General features: G+C 36.8%; 1 protein-coding gene across 13 annotated transcripts in view; it reads left to right on the forward strand.

Moving 5' to 3' along the window:
• Positions 1 to 21,821, forward strand: part of KAT6B (lysine acetyltransferase 6B) — a 129,224-nt gene that overhangs the window by 49,752 nt on the left and 57,651 nt on the right. For 12 of the 13 annotated variants that reach the window (XM_026055770.1, XM_026055772.1, XM_026055778.1 and 9 more), the window contains one exon: positions 18,724 to 18,832. In XM_026055770.1, the coding sequence (XP_025911555.1) occupies positions 18,724 to 18,832 (109 nt within the window). Of the gene's footprint in view, positions 1 to 12,805; positions 13,017 to 18,723; positions 18,833 to 21,821 lie in introns of those variants that run through there. The other variant, XM_026055782.1, reaches the window with a different exon arrangement.

Consider the following 21,821-nt stretch of genomic DNA (forward strand, 5'->3'; position numbering starts at 1 on the left):
TGACTCTGGCATCTTCTGCAACTCTATTAAGTGGTACCCTAGTGATTTGTGTGCTAGTAGGTTGTATACAACTCTCACTTCTGCTGGAATTCAGAGACCTTCAAGCTCGCAGAGAATGTGTTTGTGATAGTGGAAGATATAATTCCTCAGATACTAAGTTAGAGTCGGGAGGGAGCCCTCACAGGTTGTGGTACCTCCGTTCTTGGAAGTGTTCAAGACTGGTTTTGATTTGCTCTGTTTCCTTGTCCTACAATTAGACCAGAATTTATCCCTCCTCCACCCCCAGGGTCCAGTTCTGAAAGGTATTTGGTACTGATTTCTATCATAAGGAAAATGGGGTTGCACAATTATTGCAGCTTAAATTTAAATTTTTCAGATCTTAGTTGTTTTTGCCTTTAAACTACAGTATTTCAAAATATACATGTAATCATACCCATTCTTCCTTTTCCCTGTCACCTAGAAGACAACACTTCATGTTGTGGATGCATGAAAGATCTCGTAACTAATGCTGATGTCTTGGTGATGTTGTATAGCAACTTCTCTCCCCTGAGCTTCTAGGAGAGAGATCATGTTAGGAAATGTTTACAGAATTGTAGTATTAACAATGAATTTGGCTTACAAGCCACTATTTTCTCTACTGGTGGCTTCTGATGGTGGCTGGAATGGGCATGTTCTCTGCCACCTTATTTTTAATATGCCCCGGGGTATGTATGGGGTATAATACGCAACAAAGCTATTGGTTCTCATCACTCCTTACCAGCACGGGCAGAACAATGAACTTCATTTTCTCCAGTGAATAATTATTTTAAAAATTACAATTATGTTCATATGAATGCAGACTGCTTAAATTGCAATGATATAATTAAAGGGAATGTAAATCTGTGCAGGTTGTAAGAGCTGTTATTGATAGGGGGATTGACAAGAGACCTTTTGCGAACCATTTTTCTAACTGTAGAAGTTCCTAGAAGTTCCTGACTTGTTGAGGATGGGGTGAGTTTTGTTGATTTGTGTGAGCTGTGTGCATGTCTGTGTTGGGGAGAGTGGGGGGAGTTGTCTTATTCGGCTGTCACCTGGAGAGTGGCTATATTGSTCCTGCCGTGAAAGTGGAAGCTAGGAGGGCTGTCAGTGGTGGTGTTCTTGACTGTGTTTTAGATTTATTTTATTGATTCTTCGATGGGCAGGAGGAGGGAAGAGGTGGGAGGAGAGGAGTGGGTTGCGTTTAGTAGTCAGTAGCAGCCAAGGCTCTGGAAGTACTACCCGTGAATTTCCCCAGCAGGAAAAAAAGGAAATTGGTGCTAAGGCTTACTGTGTGGTAGAGAAATCGCTAAGAAACACCTATGTCATTTACCAGATCCACATCAGGTTTTGTCAAATAGTGGCAGCAATACTTGTTACCTTACAGATGTCCTACAAATCCGAATTTGCTTTCTCAGGCATAACCGATTTTAAAAGCATTTAAAAGGAAAAAGTATGTAAAATGATGTTATAAACCACTCAAATTTTCCTTGAAAGACAAGTCAAATTATTCTTCAGAATGCATTTCTTTGTTCCTTAGTGTGCACTTTGTGCTATTTGCTAGATGCCCTCAGTCTAAATTAACTGAAATCTGTACTGTGTGGCCTGGCAGTAATATTTTGAAATGCTTTGTCTATAAAGAAAATAGTATTTATTGTGATATAGAAGTACTTGTCCTTTCTGCTTGCTCTCACTCACCTGACAAGTTCTGGAATTTCTTTTACAGTGCAGCAGGATTTTTGGAAAACATTGTGTGCAACCCTTAAGTCTCCCAGCCAGCACCAAGAAATCGTACTCTTCTCTCCAAATAACCAAAGAAACCAGGGATCAGAGTAGTAGAAATATAAAACATTTACAAATGTCCTCAGTGACTGAAAATACCCTCCACCCATCCCACTATTTTAATGAGAGAAAACAAATTGGTCACTATATAAATATATGTACCAATACATAGCTGTTTCATAGACTTCTTTTTTCTCCAGTGTCATAGTGCAGAGCCCTGAGCTTGCTTGTCTGCATTGTGACTTAGGTAGCTGCTGCAAAACCTTTTGAGTTTAATTTCCATGCTACTCTTAAAGCAATGGCATTTAAATTTCCTCATATAAGGAACTGAGAACTCAGATTATGCATAGTACTCAGGTGCCCATAGAAGTCCTGAACCTAAAACAGGAATTGAAGCTAAGTCTTCTGGGATACCTGTTTAATTTACTAAATCAGCTCTACCTGCCTTTATGGTGACTATCTAATCAGTTAGTGTCCTGGTCATTTTGGGTTTGTATGCATTATTGGAGAGGCCTACCACAAGGATTAAAAAAAAATGCTAATAGGAAAAATTGGTTTTAGCTTTCTTTATATCTGTTTTGAACAGATAATTTGAATTGCTCATATATTAACTTATTGGTAGGTTGGAAATCTAAATTTTCAGACTGTTTTGCTGAAGTATAAAACAATGATCTGTGCCTGATGTGAGTAGTGATATATTCTAAAGCAGAAATGAAAAAAAAAAAACAACCACTGTTAGGAGGAGGAAATTCTTGATTTAAAATAAGAGTGTCACAGAATAAGTTGCATGGTCCAACTTCTGCTTTTCTGCAGTTCTACTTCTGTCAAATATCAGTTAAAGATAGAATCTGCCATTATGGTGTAGAGTGTCATTAGGGAATAGAAAAAAATGGAGTGAAAAGTTGTTTTCAGTTGCTGGGTTCACTTAATTCATATGTTTTGACTTTAAAACTTAAAGCTTTACTATTTTTGAGGAGTAATTTTAAACTTCTCTTTGTGCAATATTAATGCTTTCTCCCCTTCCTCCTCTTCCTCTCACCATGTTTTGTCACTGTCACTTCTCTTCAAGTGTAGATTTATTTCTCATACAATTTGTTGTTTTCTTTGGCAGGAGCTAAAGCAAGTCTGTGTGAAATTATGTAATGTCTGAAAAGCTATGTTCATGATTAATTAGCCTATCAAAATGTTTTTGGTGAGTGTGGAATAACTAGATCATACTTATTTATTTGGCAGTGGTATAAGGCACTCTGGTTAGATCAAGTAACTTTAGAGTGCTTTTGTATTAACTATTATATATATTACTTGATTATATTTGGAACATGAAATGTACTTTGTTTTATTATTGGTCAGTTAATGTGAACCTTGCATTCAGGTCCAAATAAGCTTTGAAGGAAACCAGCTTGGGCTGCAAGTGTGTCTTGTTTTTCATATAGTAAAACTTATAGTTGCTTGCTTAAAGCTGAGCTCCCTTAAATGACACAACCAAAAACGTTTTCAGAAGTAGTTTAAGAAAAGGGGAATGAAATGTTATGTCCAAACTGCATTGACATCAGTGACGGAGTTCTTGGACTCCAGTGCAGTGAATTTCTCATCCAGAATTGTAAGTCTGGAGATGACTCTGTGTGTGTGTGTGTGTGTGTGTGTGTGTGTGTGTGTATATATATATATATATATATATATATATATATACTTTTTTTAAATTTGCTGTGACCTATCTAGTACAGTTAAATTCAAAAAATACCAAGGTGTGAATGCTGGATCTTTTAGATGATGACTTGGTTAGCAAGACTGCTTGTTAGTAGTGAAGGCTTTAGGTTTCATTGTAAACATGAAAGTGAAGAGAAGGGAGAAGAGAAGGGAGAAAGGGTATCTTCTGTGGGTTGGGGTTATGTAAGATTCTTTATACTGTATTATTGAACTGATCTAGGCTTTAGACAAATAGTTCTACCCCCCCCTTTTTTTCCTAAACTGTATCTTTAACTGATTTGCATCATTTAATTGATTAAATCATCTCATAAATGTTTGTTTTTGCAAAACTTGAGGGAGATGGTTTGTGTTCATCCCTGAATACGATTGCTTAAATTGACCTTGAAGAACACCATGTTTAATTTCTTTCGTGTGTTTTCAGTGTATTTAGGGCCTCCTTGCTTACACTATATGCTTTAAGTCTACTGTAAACATTGTAAGAAAAGTAGTTAACAAGCCACAAAAGGGCAAGAGCTGTAAATAATACTTTGATTTAGACTGTTAAGAAATTGCAATATAGCTAATAATCTCCCTAGTCATTCCTCCGGATCCACCATCTACTTTGTTCTGACTGGATGAGGGAAATACACTAGCCTCTAAGGGAGTCTGAAATGTGTGGAGACTCTGTAGCAACTGGAAAACTGCAGGCTTCCTTGCAAGAGATCAAGGTCCAAATTTTGTTGTTTTAATATGCTAGTCCTAAAAGAGCTAAACGGCGAGTAGTTGAAGTGAAAAATTGATGTTGTTTACTTGTTCCTTGGCCTTCTAGGTTAATTTAGTCCTTTTAAAGACTGTTTAGTGAGTGAGTTATGTCATGTGGCTTTCTTCATGCAGGTTCTCTGTTTTCATGGGGATATCTCACTTTCTCCTGCATGTGAAGGGAGAGGGAAGAGGAAATCAGTGCCTAGGAGATCTAGGAGATTCATGAAATGGATTCCTGCATTACATCTCACATGAGCGTATCTGTCTGCTTTTGTCCTAACAGTGCCTTTTACTTATGTGAAATTAGATCAAAATGGTTTGGGGTTTGGACTACACTAGAAAATTTGTAATTTGAAAATACTACTGGAAGTTGTGGTGTGTGTTTTTTGTTGTTTGTTTTGTATTTCTTAATGGTCAGTGGCCCTTTTGTATGGATGAAGTTGTAGGTACAGGTTATTACATCACTTAATTCTATTGCTGAATGAAAGCGAGCAGTAAGAATTTTATTACTTTGCCTTCAACACTGACAGAGTTATTTCAGTTCTGTGGCTTCAGGAATGCTACAAGACTTCCATTTCAAACTTGGGCAAGGTCCAATAGCACTGTTAGATTAATTTTCAGAATGATGATTTCTTGTGTTCTTTGCTTTAGTTATTCCTTTTGTTGGAGTACAAGCTTTTCCACCTCCTGTAGGCCATCAGAAATGCATTTGCTCTTCTAGAGGCAGAGTATAACCAATTTGAAGCGCTGTTTAACCCCCCCCCCCCCCCCCCCCCCCCCCCCCCCCCCCAGTTACAGTACGCAAGCTGCTGGTTGAATGAAGTTTACTATGATCTTTCTCTCATCCTTTTTTAGCTGTTGTACATATTCTGATGCTGGGACTCATATACATTCTCTTAGTAGTATGGCAGTTTAATATTACTGGTAGGACAGAGAATGGTCTCTTGGACTTCGTGGGTTTTGCTAGATACAACAGACTTTGAATTGATTTAGAACATAGATTAAAACCACAGCTTGAGAGCCTGACTAGATTTGTTTCCAGAAACCATTCAATACAAACTGCTACAAGAAACTTTTTTTATATAAACAAATAATATTTTTTTTCTTGCTTAAATGTAATAGTTTGAGTCAAATCTCAAGTCCATTTCCTTCGAGGGATTTTCACGCAACTATTTAACAGGCATACTTAGGAAACTTATTTCTTAGGAAACTTTCCTAAGAAATGGTGGTTTTCTGTGAAATACTTACTGTTTTTGTTCTGAACTGTTTGTTCTCCAGGTTACATAGCATGGCTGGTTAACATTGCTTTATTATATTTGGATGGAGATAACTTTACAGTATTAGGTGAACAAAATTCAGTGGTCTGGGTTTATTAATCATAAAATTACATTTTGATTTTTAGAAGCTTTTTCAAGGTATATCAATACTAAACATTACCTGTACATGCAAAAAAGCAGGGATTAACAGAACAATCTATTGCTTCATTTGTTTGAAATACCAGCCTCTTAAACTGCTGTTCTCTGAAGTCTTGTATGAAACACACTGCATTTAGCTAATGGATAGAGCAGATTTTCGGTGGCATTGTGTTTTGAGTGATGGTCTGTTAGAGGCCTGCAAGTGACTTCAGTGTCTTGGTTGTTCAGGGCAGGGGGGGAACACTGTCTTTCTCCTGTTGAGAATAAAGTTCAGTTTCTGTTGGAACAGAAATTAAGCAGTTCTCATTTCATCAGCTATTTGTGCAGTTTTCACCCTCTCCAGAAGGGAAACCAGGAGTGTGTTTATAAAAGATATGTATTTTTATTACTTGTATTGCTCCATAGCTCACATGGTTGAGTAGTACTTTAGTGTGAGTGTTTTTACCAGATCAAAATCAGTGATTCTCAGCAACAGAAAGGTCAATGGCATGGCTGGTTGGTGTTGCTTGCTGCTGTTTGTAGGAATATGGGTTTTCGGTAGTGTCAGTTCTCTACTACTTGGGCCTCAGTAAGAGGTGACTATTGTAATAAAAGTGAAATTATTTGTATTACACATGCTTCTACAATAATTGTTTAAGCAGAAACAGTGTCAAATTATATGCATGTGTTATAATGAAATACTTGTTTTACAATTTGCTTATAGCTCTTTTTATTGAAAGCCTGCACTGCAGAATCGGACATCAGTGGAAACAAACCTAAAGAAATAGTTCTCTTGTAATCCTATGTCAAGTTTGGAATTTGCTGCCTTAAATCCTTTTTCTTTGGTCCTCATACTTTTCCCTCAAGTTTGTGAGGCAAATAGGCAGGATGTTTCCTGACTTTATGTGGAAATTGGTCCACCTCATCTTGAAGTAGAACTGGGCTCTGCTTGTTTTATTTAAAACTGCGTGTCAGACATGAGCTTGATTCCACTACACTGAGGCCCTATTTTATTTAGTACAGTGCTACTCAAAGCTGGATAGTGCTGATAGTAAAGTTGCCCTCAAAGAGTACACTAAATAAAACATGCATATGATCAATTTAATATGCAATTAAACATTTTCCCTGAGCAATTAGCATCAAGACAACTAATAATTATCCTGTGCTGCATTGCAAACATATTATACACATTTATGTAGGATGACTTTGCTAATAGTTATGAATAAAAAAATATATACAAACATCTGAGTAAACATAGTATTATGGCAATAAACTGTTTGCTTTTTGTACTGGAGTTATGTTACTCTCCTTAGAAGCAATAATTTTCCCAAAGACTTTCAAAATTGATGTGCCCATTGGATCATTGTGTGTGAACTGTAGCACTGCTTACTTGATTGTGATTACATCTGCAACCTGCCCCATCCTAGTTGTACTGCAGCAACACTAGAGTTTGAAGTTAGGAAATGTGATTTCTTGCAAACCGCCCCCGATTAAAAAAAAAAAAAAAAAAAGTTTCATGCCAAAAAGTTTGGAAGTCTCTTAAGCATATGAAGAAATACTACATGAGGAATCTAACTGAGATGCATTAAAGTTCTTCTTACTTGCAAAGAAGAATTTGAGCTACGTAAAAGGCAAAGTGATCACCTGGAAGATGCCTTAGTGCATTGAGTAATGGTTGCTGTCTAAGGAATAACAAAATTTCAGGTATAATCTGCTTGGTTGAATCTGGAATAGCAATTTCGCTTTGGTCTGTGGGAGTCAATGGACTTACTTCAGAGAGGAAATGGAGAAAAAGCAAGCCTGTTGCTGGCATACTTGAGGCTCTTTTGTGTGCCAGTGAAGAATTGGATGAAAAATACTGAAAATCTTTCTTCTAGCAAGAAAGCAAAGTTCAAGATGTGTAGATATGAGATCAGCAACTGGCTCTGGAAAGTAGGCAGTCAAGGGAAGAGAGAAATGAAGAAATTTGGAATTAGAAAAGGAAAAAATAAGTTTTGGAGCCACTCTAATTTTAACTGGTAATGAAGTATCCCCTAGGATGTCTGAAGACATCAATCTTTGCATTACTGTAGGTGCAGGAAAAAGGATCCATCTTTATTGTAGTAAAGAGTCTGATTTTTTTGGATCTGTTCCRAATGATTTTCCTATAGGTACCTTGCAGAAAGTAAAAGAAGGGAACAACTCCATTAGTAGCTGAATGTGTGCAACTGGGCAACATTTTCCACATGCAGTATTGAAGATGCAGGATCTTTTTCGTCTTTTCTAGTTGATAGAGACCACTTACAAATATGTATCCCTGAAGAAAATACATTGCCACAAGTATTGATAACATAGCTGAAAAATACTGAACTTACTGTAGCTTGGAATCCTCTTTATTTAGGTTTATCTGAGCTTTTTTTTATTTCAAGAACACTGAAGAGACAATTTCAAGAAGTCTGAAGGCAGCTTTGCTCAAGGTTAGATTTGGACAATGCGGATGGTGGTGATCCAGAGTTACAGGAAGATGCAACTGGAAAATTATAGTATATAGCATGCATTTACAACTTGGATCTATTTATAACCTGACTAGTAAGCATAAGTACCTTTTTAGTAGCAGGATCATCTGTAGGGCTATAATCTCCCAATTGAGAAAGAAGAGTAGGGAACTTGTGGATAGTCTTCTTAATAGCCCAGTTGAATTAATGGCCTTGGTTACCTGTTATTTTTTTTCCACTCTTACTACAGTAGTGGGAAGATGAATAAACTGTTTACATTTTTTATGTGTAGGTGCAGGACTAAAAAGCAGGAAACCTGCACCTGAAATAACAAGTCCTCTCCCATTCACGAGGAGGAGCCACCTTTCTCTTGTAATGCTACAGTAGGAACTGACAGATGATCACAGGCCAGCTACAGTTCAATAAGTGTTTATAAATTGCATTTGCTTGCTTCATCCTGCTGAGAAATAAGAGTAAAAATTATTCTGATTCTTGGGGTAATGCTACTGTACAAAGGATTATATATTAATAAAATTGTTCTTCACTTAAAATACTGGATTTTGGTTACAAGTGAGAAGGATTTGGTCCAACCTAAAGTGGTCTTCCATGTCACCTGTCTCGTGTAGAAGTGTTTAGTTGGGGATGCTGGAATGCAGCAAAAGATGATACATAGTTATGGCATACTGTTACTTGAAGTGGGTATTGCACAAAAAAWTGCATCTTAAAGACTGCATGTGAACTTTTCCATAAATATGAGCCACAAATGCAGTTAGCACAACTGATGGGTTTTTTTATTCAAGCTGAAGGTTAAGGGCTGAAAATGACATACCAGCTTTGGGGTGCTGAGGAAATAGCCACTGTTCAGCACTTCTAGTGTAGCCTTCAAGAACAAACTGATGTGAAGGCAAAAAGATCTTTCCAACTCGAAGTTTTTGTCTTAAAGGTTTTACTCATTCTGGTTTGAAGCAGCAGCAAAGGTACTGTAACTGTAAAAAGAGTGGAAAGACAAAACTTACGTGATATCCTTTTAATTTGCTTCATAGGTGTGAAAGTGGTGTGTGCATTAATTCTTGTACTGTGTTCTCTCCATAGTGACAAACTAAAGGAGAGGAGGAAGTCTGTCTCAATCAAAAAAAAAAAAAAATATATATATATATGTACTCTTAACTTTTTTCAGGAAAAAGGAAGCTTGTGAATAAATAATAATAAAGTTTTTTGTTATTGAAATAACCTTGGAGTGAGTGACTTTATACACTGGAAGGTGTGTTCCTGTTAAGTAAAGCAAATCCAATTGTACCCTCAAGTTTTAAAAGGGGATTTTTTTCTAAGTCAGTAACTCTGTGTTCAGATGAACAAGAAAAATAAGTTATTGGTATTTCAAACATCCTACTGGTACCTGGGTTCAGCACCCGTTGAAATGACAGCAGGGTGTTCACTTATCGAAAATGTTGTTTTCAGGCTGTCCACAAAATCCAGTGGACTTGTGTGTCCATCGAACTGAGATTATGGTTTTAAGAACTCTTCCTCTACAAGCAGAGAAGCTTTAAATTGATTCTGTTTAAAATGAGAGCTGAGCCCCCAGGGAACTGGGAGATTATCTGCACCTTTGAGCTGCTGCTTTGCACCCTTCTCTAGGTGCATCCTGTGAGTTGGGTGGTGCTTTTACAATAGAAAGTGGCTTTTTGTGTTTTCAGCAGATATAAACCACAAACAGAACATGAATGGAGCTTGCTGTAAAGCTTTATATGAAGATAATTAATAGGACCAGGACTACTTTGGCCTTTCTTATGGGGACAGAGCCCTTTAAGTAAATAAATAGATAAAAATCCTGTATAGAAAATGAAAAGGTAAGCGTGTGTGTGTGGAGGCTATTCTTTTCTGCATGTTGAATAATGCTGAATATGCGGAGCACTAATCCTGGTTGGTTTCTTGAATACAGCTGCAGCAATTTTAATAAATTGAAATTAGTTTTGTTTTTCCTAATATTTTGTACTCTTATATGAAACATGGAAAATCTAATTTGAAGTAGAGCAGAACTTGACTTTTATCACCTCTTCTGTACTGCAAACAAAAGTTACTTGCAAAGCCTTAAGCTGCATTTGAAGTAGTAACTTTTGTGAGCTCCTCTGTTCTAGTTTGTATTGTTTTCCATTTTGGAGGACGTAGAAAGAATGCTGCTTTCAGTAACTTAAAAAGTTAATTAAAGTCATACTTAGAAAACTGGCTACCAGCATATGCTATTTTGTGCATCTCTTCCTCATTACAGTGCTTGTATATGAAGATTCAGGTTAGGTTGTTGACGTTACACTTCCATCAGCTGTAGTGATACTTGTTGACTGATGAGGTCAGTGTGTACTTAAAATATTAAGGGTCAAAAAGAGTTGTGTTCCAGTGAGATGCATCCTGTGCTGGGTGGGAGGTAGGTAATCTATTTTTTTGTATAGATGCTAATAAAGTACTTGGGGAGAAATTTCTAAAGATACAAGCTCTAAAGCTTACCTTACAGGTTTGGCTGTATGTGGGTCATTTTAGGGGGAGAGGGAGGGGGGAGAAGGTGTGTTTTGTTTTCACATTTCCTGGCTTTGCGGGGGGGGGGGGGGGAGCTGTTTTAAGGATAATACATGGGATTATTAGTTGAAGAATGATGTCAAAGCTAGGAATACCTTGTGTACCCTGCACATAGGATTTCAGGTTTGTAAAGAAACTCATGTGCTCAAGTGAGTCTAATTCTGAGATCTGTTCTAGGAATTATAGTTTCTTATGGGCTGGGTAGGGGGGCAGAGATATCCGGGAGGGGGGGAGGGTGCTCCTCCTTCTCCTGCCCTTGTCTGTAAAAGTATGCCAGTTTGGATGTAGTTGTTATGAATGCAGGGTAGAAAAGTTTCTAGGTTTTGAGATAACTACTGAAGAATGTTACGCAAAAGATGGACTTTATATAGTGCCCTAACAGTCATCTTTGCCAGTCATGTGCTGATTGCTCTGTTTGTGCACACGCAAAGGGAAGGCCATGGAYGCCCAACTGCAAGAGTGTTTTGCACACTAAAATATAACGTCACTGTTGCAGTTAAATGCCTCTGGGGAGTACGAATCCAGGAGGAAAGGAAGGGTTTAAAACTTCTTAGTTTTGGATAATTTAAATACAAAGTCATGCTGGATATCACAACTGCCATACATAAGCACCCACTGAAAGTATAGGAGGAGTTTGTGGGCAGAGGAAGCCACTGTGCAGTAAGGAAATAAAAGGCTTGTAGAGTAAAAGAGAATGTGACCCTGTAATCTAGCAGTGAAGATGCCCTTTTGGGGGAAGGGGAGAAGCTTCAGTTTCTTCCTCCACACACTGTAATTGACTTAAATGTGTAATCTAAAATAATTTGAAACCACAAATTTGGCACCCTGGGTGGCTGTTCCCTTTTCTTGGAACTGCTTCTAAGCTCCTTTTCGCTGTGTGCTCTCTGAACCTATAGGCCCTACAGTAACATTTGTAGCAAGTGTAATGTTTTCACAGTTCTGCAGTAACTGCCTGTGTGAATGTTCTTACCATGACTTGAGTTAGTGTGTACTTTTTACCATGTGCTGCCTTTATCTTACCCTGAAGTACTGTAGAGCTAAAATGTGATCTACTGGACAATTATCATTTAAAAAGTGTTTTTGAAAATCAGTTTAACTTACCTTATAATAACTTGTTCCTGAAGCATTTTTCTGATGTGGAAACTAAACTCAGGTGCCCCCTCTTCTCCTCTGCAAAAAATGGGTGCAGTAAGGGAATTGCTGCTGAAAATACTCCTAATGCCTTGCCTAGCCTGTGATCAAGAGCAACTGCTTCAGTAGCTGAGAAGATGATAAATTCGTCTGTGGCCCATTTGGTCTTTGTTTTCCAAGATTTCCCTTCCACCTGCCCCCTCCCCCCCCACCCCCCTGCAAGTTATGCTGAGTGCTGGTGTAAATTCTTGTTTAAAGAACTCTTTAAAAAAAAGAGTCCTCTATGAAATTAGGATGTTGTGATAAAAAAAAACAAGGAGATAGCCCTTGAAGGTTTTTTACAAAAATGTGGGAGTTCTAAAGAAGCAAGCTTCTGCTTCTGTCCTTCCTGAGGTTGTAAATAATTTAGTAATTGAAGAAGGGTAAAGATTGAGGCCAGAACAGTGGATTCCCCAGTGAAGGTCATGGCAGTTCCCATTTTCAATTTAATTTTGCCCCTTTCTATCCTATTAACCTTGAAATTGCTTGTTTGCTGCTCCTGTTCATAGGATAATAGATGTCTAACGTTTGTGTATCATGCATAAGGATGTGTCTTCCAGCAAGCTGTCAGATAATGGGGTGTTTCTGAAAAGGCATTGTGAGACTTGAGTTGCAAATGTGACAACGGTTGGAGTTTTCTGTTAACTTTTCGAAGTTAGATTTCTTGGGTGTGTGCACGACACTTCTCAGTTCCTTTAATGTATTTATAACATTTAATGAGACTAGTACTTAAAACCATAATTGTGTATATGCAGCTAATGCCTAGCAGTTTTCAGGCAATCTGTTTGAATCTCCGGAGTGCTATGCCAATGCAAATAGTAATCTCCTTGATTTCAGTGGGATTTATAGCTGCGGATAACTTCACATGCTCACAAATAAGACTTTTCAGATTTAGCTCAGGATGTGTTTTTTTGTTTCTTTTTTAGGGGAAGAGGGAGATCTTATAACACACTGAATGCTTTGATACTTTCGTAAGAATTATAAATGGAGTCAGAAGAACATACAAAGTCCATGGGCACAGAAACTACAGTGGAAAAAGAAATTAGTCTTTTGGGCCAGAATTCTGAGACAAATTTCTGCTGGTTTTTGGTTACCTTATGCCAGAATAATTTTTACCAAGGATTAATTTGACACAGTGGCAAAACCTGTTAGCATCTAAGAACAGGTAGCTGTGACTCATAAAAATATTGTTTACTGGTTGCATAAATGACAAACTCTAATAGTACGATTAAGGCATTGCTTTAAATATGGAAGTTGCACTGTTTTAACTAAATGCTAGCCTTATGTTGTTATCGCTTCTAAATTATTATGATTTATGTGAGGACCAGTCTCAGGGTTTGCTATATAAGTGAGGACTGTTAGCTAGAAAGCAGTGAAGGTTGTGGGTCCCTTAATGTTTTAGAACTTGTAAATAATGCCAGATAACTGCGACTCTTTCCCTCTTTTTTTGAAAACAATTGATTTAAAAATGCTTCCGGAACTTGCCCAAACCAGTATTTTTAGCTCTTTACCTGTAGCACATTCTTATTATTAAACAGTTTTTTGTTTGTTTCTGAAGTGACTGAAGTGATTAAGCTATACTCAGATGTGCACACGTTCACATGATTGTTAATGAAAACTGTCTTCAATGTTACAAGATGCTTGCATAAATATTTTCTAAAATGGGTTCAAAAATGTAAATGTTACAAAATTACATTTGGGGTGTGGGGAGGAGAGAGGGGAACCTGGGTTTCTTAAAATAAAGATTCTAGCATTCAATGCTGCACTTGACATACTTGGATTTGTTTTTGAGTCCTTGCCCATCTGTGGGCACTGGGCTAAGCATCCTTCTCAGGCCTGTTTTTAACTTAGTCTTGAAAACCTCGCAATATTCCTTGTTTAGTCCATGATTGTTTCTAGTTACTGCAGTAGTATAGATCTGGAAACACTGATTGATTAAATTAATTAAAACAATCTTTAATTCTCTGTTCTTCCTGCTCCCGCAGTTGTTCATATCTGATTTTTCATATACACGCTTTTTTTTTGTTGTTCCTTATGGCAAATGATACCACTCACATATTTTCTCTTTTCATTGTCAGAGGGGTTGCTTTTGCTTCTTTTCTAACCTGTATCAAATTCATGGAAGAGGATAGATAAGCTATTCTCCACCTCACCTGCTGTGCCAGCTTGAAGTCTTTTCTCTCCCCTTCCCCTCAAATCCCCAGAACTTGAAAACTGTTCTGCTGTTCATTCAGTCCTGCACTTCATGTTGGGGTAGCAGCTGGGAAATCCTCCTTCTCCATTACTCAGGTTGGGGCTGTGCAAGTACTTCCAGGTGAAATCATTTCATTGCTCTCCTGATGAAAGGCAGGAGCTTTCAGATTTGACCAGCGGTTGGTCTTTACCCCTGTACTCTAGATGTTTACTGGCAGGCACTAAAATATACTGTTTGCTTAGACAGTTCTGGTGTGTGTGTGCGTGTGTCTCACAGAAAAGTCACTGTACATGGTATACCAAATTTTTGTTTGCAGTAACTGAGCTGTACAACTTACTTTTTCCTTCATTTCCTTAGTGCCCTTCTTAGGAAGGTGATGCATTTATGAGGTCAAAGCAAAGGCTTATATAATGTCTAGAGCCGAGATGCTGACCGCAGCCTGATGAATATTTTGTGATACTTTTTTAGTAAGTCATTCTTTGGAAAACCTACTGGTGTGGCTTTTCTGTGTCACACAAGCTTTTATGATGGTGTTCTGATTAACTGCAGTGGGTGATTGTTTATAGAGGTAATTTTGCCTCTGCATTTTTTTTGCCTGAAGGGAAGGGGGAACACATCTGAGACTCTTAATCTTCTTAGTGTGAATGTTTGAGTATAAATGCTTGGTTTAACATTTGTACTGTAGTTGCAGCAAGACTAAGTATCTCCTATCAAAGTCTCTAATCATTCATTTGATAGTGTAAAGTAATACAATCTGTTTAACACTGTATATATTTCAGAAATGTATATAAAATACTATATTTTACAATCTAATCCTGTCTTTAATACCTACTGTAGGGGACTGAGAATGTAGGCTTGGGCAAACAAATCTGTGTGTGCATCAGGAGAGTTCTTACCCATGGGTATGACTCAAAATTACTGATGACAGTAAAATTACCATTTGATATGGTACTGGGTTTTTATGTCACCTAAAGGGTTGATCGAGTATGATAGTTGGATGTATGATGTTTAATGGCTATTGTTCAATTTCTAATTGGAAAGTAATATTAAAAATTGGTTTATAGGTGCTGAACTGATGGTCTGTTTTTTGTTTTTTTTTGTTTTTTTAAGTGTTTTAGTGTTTAGTGGTTTGACTGCATTTTGTGAATCTTCAGTTTCTGAATGTAACTGCTTGCTGACTGAGATCTCTGCAAGTTTGCCCCTACTGCGATTGAAAGTAGGCAGTTATTTGAATAGGACAACCTCTTAAATTTGGATGTACAATTTATAGTGACCAGAAATAGGATATGGTATCTCTTGTCTTTAGAATTACTCATTTGTTATCTTGAAGAAAAAAATGAAACACTTATGGAAGTAGTAATTTAGCTTGTTTCCAAAATTAAATGGATGAAAAATTTTTTTCAGCTTGTTAGCTGTGTTGAAGAAATAGTACATTTTCAGCCCTGTCTTCAGTGACAGAACATAGAATATAGTCTTAAAGTTTTTGTATCATTACTAACGTGATTCTGAAATATTAGATGGAAATTTTATTTTCCTTTATTTTCCTTTTAAACTGAGATTGAGTAGCAAGATAAATATTTTTGGTTTATTTAGTATAAAATGTTGCTGGATCAAATAACTGGCCATACTAGTCTCTGTAAGAGAGAGACTGGAATTAGTCTTTACTTCAACTAACCATTATTTTCCAGAGGATAATAATGATACTTGATAACTACATTTTGGAAGGAATAGTGGTGGTCAAGACTTGAAAAGAGATACAGACAGGAGGTATGTTTCTCTTCCGATCATGTTCTGGCCCAGTCAAAAACAACTTTTCTTCCAAATTATCCTAGTTAACAGTTGTGAGTCAAAAATAATCCTACTATCAGTATAAATATAGTTGCACTTTAGCTGCAGTTCACCTAAGTTTTATTTACTGTTCAGAGGGGCATGTGTTTATTCTTAATTTTCAGTCATCACTAGGTCAGAGATCAGACCACATAATATTCAGATGGTTATTAATATAAGTGGCTCAAAAATACACATTGGAGCTGTAAGATCTTTGAAAACCTGTGCATAAAGTGATAGGATTTGTAACCTCTTTATTATTAGGTTTGGTGTGGGGACATCAGTCTTTCTAGCCCTGAACTGCCAACAACCTTTGTCCTTTATGTTACCTTTAGTTAAAAACAAAGGGGGGGAGGCTGAAAGCGGGAAGTACATGAATTTTGGCTAATGGCCATGTCTTTCCTAGAGCAAGAAAAAGTCCTGGTAAGATAAATGAGATTGTGGACCTGGATTTGTTTCATTATATGAACAATATGTCATATTTTGTAAATTATTTATCAGAGTAAGCATTTCTGAAATGGCTAAAGCACTGTTATATCAAAGGGAAAGTAAGAGTGGTATGATTGCCAAGATTAGGGTTTTTTTTTTACTGGAGTCCACTAAAAGAAAGACATTACTTTCAAAATCATCTGCAATTAAGGAGCATTCACAAGATGCTGCAAGGGAGCAGTTTTAGATGGATAGCTCTGGATTGGTTTTTGTGCCCCTGTGACTATTGGTGTCTGAGAATGAGTAAACAAACCAAAAGCTGATTTTTAGTAGTTTCTTTATTTTTATATATACGTATATATAAAAATTTATACCATTTTGCTCTGAATACTAGTCTGTTAGAAGTATAATGATGGGACAGGTCTATTGAATTGTGATTTATTATTGGCAAGAACAGTGACTAATGGTTTTATCATCTGTATTTGCATCATTTTTAACTTGCAAGTGAAAGATTCTGCAAGTAGTGTGTACATCCTTTTCCAGCGATAAAATTGATCTCATTCAATGTCATCCTGCCATAACTGACAAAGAATATCAATAATGTATTTTTTATTTTCTTGAAGCATGACTGAATTGCAAATCTCCCAACTTTATCATTTTCACAATTATTTTTCTCAAAGTAGCAATTTGATATTTCCACTATCCATAATGGTGGTGTTAGTAAGAATAAGGATTGCAGAAGTTTATTTCTATTTGGCACAAGAAAGTGATGTTTCAGTTTTCTTTTGTAGTTTATGGAAGAAAACAGATAACTTGACGCTCACTGAAAGTGTACTACTCTGACTATATTTTGAATGTATATGCTTTGGGGTATACATGTATGCCAATATTCTAATAATTGGATTTTGAAAAGACGAACAGCAGATAGACCTTCTGAGCACTAAGCTTTCAGAAAAATACTCCCCCCACCCCTTAATGCTGTACCTCAGGGTACATCTATATAAAGTGTTTTTAGTTTAGTGTAGGGGCATTTGTGCTCCTGTAGTTTGGGTAGGATAATTTTATCATGACAGGTTCAGTGTTCTTTGGATTCTGCTGCTTGATTTAAGCTGCTCCTAAAGCTTGCTAGTATGAGCTAGTTTCAGTGTCTGTGTTATGGTGTGTTGAGGTATAAGGACACATCTACATGAACTGTTGCATTCTCAAGAATATCCTTAAAAACAACCACCCCCTTCTTCCCCAAACTGTAATGGAGCACAGAATTGTAGAATGATTAAAGAGAGTCTGCTGCTTTATAGAAGTGTAATGGCATACAGTGGAAAATTAAGAAATGGAGGTGAAAACAAGGTATAATTAATTTCATATATAAAACTAGTACTATTGCTCCACTAAATTCAGAAACTATGAATTTCCAAAGAAACTTTTGATTTTTTGGGGGGTTGTTGTGATGCTAACTCTGCTGGAAGCCAATCAAGGGAAGTATTCCTCATTACTTTGAGTATGCCATTTGAAGAAACAGTTATACCTAGCTCTATCTGTTGTGTTAGGTTTCCAAACTTTAGAGAAGGCTTTTATTGTTCTCTTGCGCTCTCTCTCTCTCTTTTTTTTTTTTGGGGGGGAGGGGGAATGATGCAGATAACTAGTTTCATTAACATTCTGAAATGTACTGCAGAACTTAAATATTTAAATCTTTGATAGTTTGCCACATGGCAGATTAGGAAGATTAGGAAGTAAATTCATATAGATTCTCAATCCTTTTGAGTGTGTACAGCTTCTACATTTTGAAAAGTTTGCATGTTTGTCTTACTCTGCATAGTATAGCTGGAGAACGTTTGTAGGCTGGAGGGTTTTGTTTAAAAACTATTACTTATCTTGTAGAATGGAAGAATATGCAAGCTGTATTAAAGGTCAGTTTGCATATCTGTATACTCTTATAGCTTAAAAATAAGCAGTTTTCTATGTGTTCTGGAGTTGAATTTTTGTGTTCAAGAATAATGTCCTTAAGTTCTAACTTTTCCTCTGTGTGTGTGTGTGTGTGCGCGTGCGCTTTTTTTTTTGGCTTGTTTTTTGTTAACGCTAGTCTTAGCGAAAAGGAAAGGTCTATGTGAATTAGTACACAAGGTTGCTAATTATGGATTAATATTTACAAAATATCTTAAGATAATAAATTTTGCCATGCTAAGGTAATGCAAAATGGGCATTTATCTTAGTAAATAATATGTAGTACAATAAGAGGTCAGTTAAATCTGATATTCTAAGCTTAGGTATTTGAGAAACCAAAAAGGCCACTGAGAATGATTTGCCCATCTCTGTAGCTTTCGTTAAGTTTTATTTGTTTGTTTGGGTTTTTTGGTTTTGGGGGTTTTTTTTGTTTTTTTTTGCTTAGTAAAGCTAACTGTCATTTGTTTATTTTTAAATCTAGCCACGAGCTGATCCCATTCCAATATGTAGCTTTTGTTTGGGGACGAAAGAATCAAATCGTGAAAAAAAACCAGAAGAACTGTTGTCTTGTGCTGACTGTGGCAGCAGTGGTAAGTTGGTTGAATTTACAAATGTTACAAAATGTTTATGAATAGTTATTTTTTTTAAGGGATTACAAATATTCTTTTTAAATTGGAATGTCATCCTCTGGACGTAAATCTAGAACCAAAACACGACAAAAAAGGCTAAAACTTTTGACTAAAAATTTGTAATCTAGACAACTACAAATGAGATGTTTGAAATCATATTTAGGTGTGAAGTGTAGATGTGCTGAGTAAGTTAACAGGGGACTAGATTTCTGAAATGTAGGAATTTTGTGATGGTTTGCGATCTACCTTTTATCTAAAAACTCATAATTTGTAACCAAATGATGGTCAAGAATTTTGCTTTCACTGATTTACTGCCTTTAAGAACCTGGGAAAGAGGGGGGGGGAATAATTGTGTAGCAGTCTTTGCAGATATGCATCCTGCATATTTAATTTTTTAAATAAAATTCTTTTATTATTGGAGTGGCAATTTGAATAGTATTTCAAATAACTTACTGAAGGTGTTAGTGAAACATCTGTCTGTTTTTCCTTGACATGGTATATGTGTGTTTTGAGGGGAAAAGACAGTTTAAAGAGGAACAGGTTTTTTGGCTGCTAACACATGAAAATTACTGAATTGGAGAAATATTTTAAAAGTGCAAAGGATTCTAGCAGTTAGCGAGCTGGATGCTTACCTTCCTATGAAGTTATATAAATAAAGCAAAACTTAAAGCCAAAGAAATGAACTACAAAAAAAACCAAAAACTAACTCTTTCTTCATATTCTTTAGCTATTGTCAGAAACTGGCTTCCCCCTTCACTAGTTTCCATTGCTGTGCCCAGTGTTTATAGTCTGATAACATGAGTTTTTATATCAAGAACTTTTGTCATGATGTATAGGCAGGTTTTCAATATTAAATCCTTATTTTTCCCCTTCAAAGAATTGCTCTAATTGGTATAGCAGGGTTCAAATTTTTTGCCTGTTCCTTAAAATGTATTTGTAAGGATGGTGGTAGAGCTATAATATTAGCAGGTACAGTAACCGGTATGCAGGGAGTGTTTGAAGAAGAAGGGTTGCTATGTTGTGATTTGTGCCTTTTGGGAACCATGGTGTCTTATTCTCTGCCAAATTTGCAAATTGATGATGGTGGCAAACCAGAGGCTACCACTTGTCAGGCACAAGGTGACGATGGTCTGCTGATCGCATGTACCTTGCCCTGTTGTGTAGTAATGGCTCTTGCTGACTTCTTGCACCTGTTCTGAATGCAGGTGGTTCTCCTGAAAAAGTCATCATGTGGATTAATATTTAAAACAAAATATTGTAGCACAATGCATCATTCTAAGTACTGCTTATGCATGGATGATATCCAGCATGTTCTTGGCCTAGATTATTTCAGAGAGGCTGGCTAATCTTTTTAGCCAGTCTTTGCCATAAGTTTTTTCTGGTGTAGATGTGGAGTTTGAGATATGAAAATCTCTGATCAGTTTAGCTATTCTGGAAAAAATTCCCTGTGTGAGTAGCTTTATACTGGAAGAGGAGTCATTTGGCTGGTATTTTATGTTGCTCAGGTGGACTGCTTTTAATTGTGCTGGTAAAATAGCTTCTGCCCCCGTAAGCTACCACTGCATAAGGGAATACTTTTCACAAAGCTTTTTGCAATGCAGACCATCCCTTCCCAGCTAACAGATAAACCAGTGGTCGTAATGGTTAAGGAGTTGCAAACTGCAACTTCCAACTGCTTGCTGCTACCCCTTCCTCTGAGCTGGTGCATGTGATTGCATGTGAACTGGATTGAGGAACAAATGTAGTCTGAAAAACTATCAAGTTTCTTGCTGGATCGGTTCCCCGGTCAGGTTCACAGCACAGCCGTATGAACTCCTGTGCCAGCCTGAAGAAGGAGGAAGTGCTCGGGAGGGGAATGAGTAGAGAAGTGCTAGGGACTGCTTAAGGCAGCAGCACTTTTGAGGGCTGGAAGTGAAAACATTCCTTGAGTGGCTGTATTGCGTGTTCAGTGTCTTTAAATGTGAAGTACCTATATATCATTATTTCATAAGTGTGTTGCTGAGGATAATAAAGCTACTGCACTGTAATGGAGAACTACATAAGTACCTGAATAAAAACTAAACAGTGTGGATCTCTAAACCAAAAGTGTGTTTTCAGTTAATTAGGGTACATTTTTCCATTGTCTGCTTCTGAATCTGTCACCAAGGTAAGGTGGTGTTCTGTTTGTTTGGTTTTTAATTGGTGTGTTTCCTAATATATTTAAGTAAATGACTAAACACTGAAGTAAGGAAGCTTTTGGCTTTTTCCTGGTAGGGAAAAAGAAACCCCATAGGTTTCTTTAAACTGTCTTACTTACGGTTTACAGTATTTCTGTACTTTCAAATCTGTGTTTTAGTATTTGGAAGTTTAATAGAATTTACACTTGGTTATAATCCTCTGGTGGTTCTGCAAACACAGTTTATATTAATCAGGTGATCTTAGATATCAGCTATTTTGTATTGTAATAATTTTCTGGTAGTTCTAAGGCACATTAAAACTGGAAGCCTTGACTTTCATGGATCAGCTTCCATTTGAATTAACACTGATACATTCTCTCTGCCTCATTAAGACTAAATTATCTTTAATTAGCTCCTCAGATGTATTAGATATACAGAATGAAATGTTGAGACTGCCAGTCAGATTGCTGGATGGGTAAACTTCAGCTACTGATGCCTAACTAGAATAAAAACCAATCTCAGTGCAACATATAAATAGCAAAACTTCACTCAAGTGAAGGTTTATTGTAATTGGATTTGTAGTTTTGCACATTGCAGTGCATCTCAAAGCTAGTCTTACTGTATAACAAACAGAAATTGCATGTTGCACACAGTAAGCAGATTGTAGTTCACTTGATCAGAGATTAAATTGCAGTGCCCACTACTGGCATGTCTGCTTTCCCTTATGTTTTTCTATCCATTATTTATGTCCCTTCAAGTTATGGTTCTCTGATCTAAGAAACAAGGGAAACTTT

Source organism: Apteryx rowi, unplaced genomic scaffold, assembly GCF_003343035.1.
Source record: "Apteryx rowi isolate R43461 unplaced genomic scaffold, aptRow1 scaffold_126, whole genome shotgun sequence".
Classification (NCBI taxonomy): domain Eukaryota; kingdom Metazoa; phylum Chordata; class Aves; order Apterygiformes; family Apterygidae; genus Apteryx; species Apteryx rowi.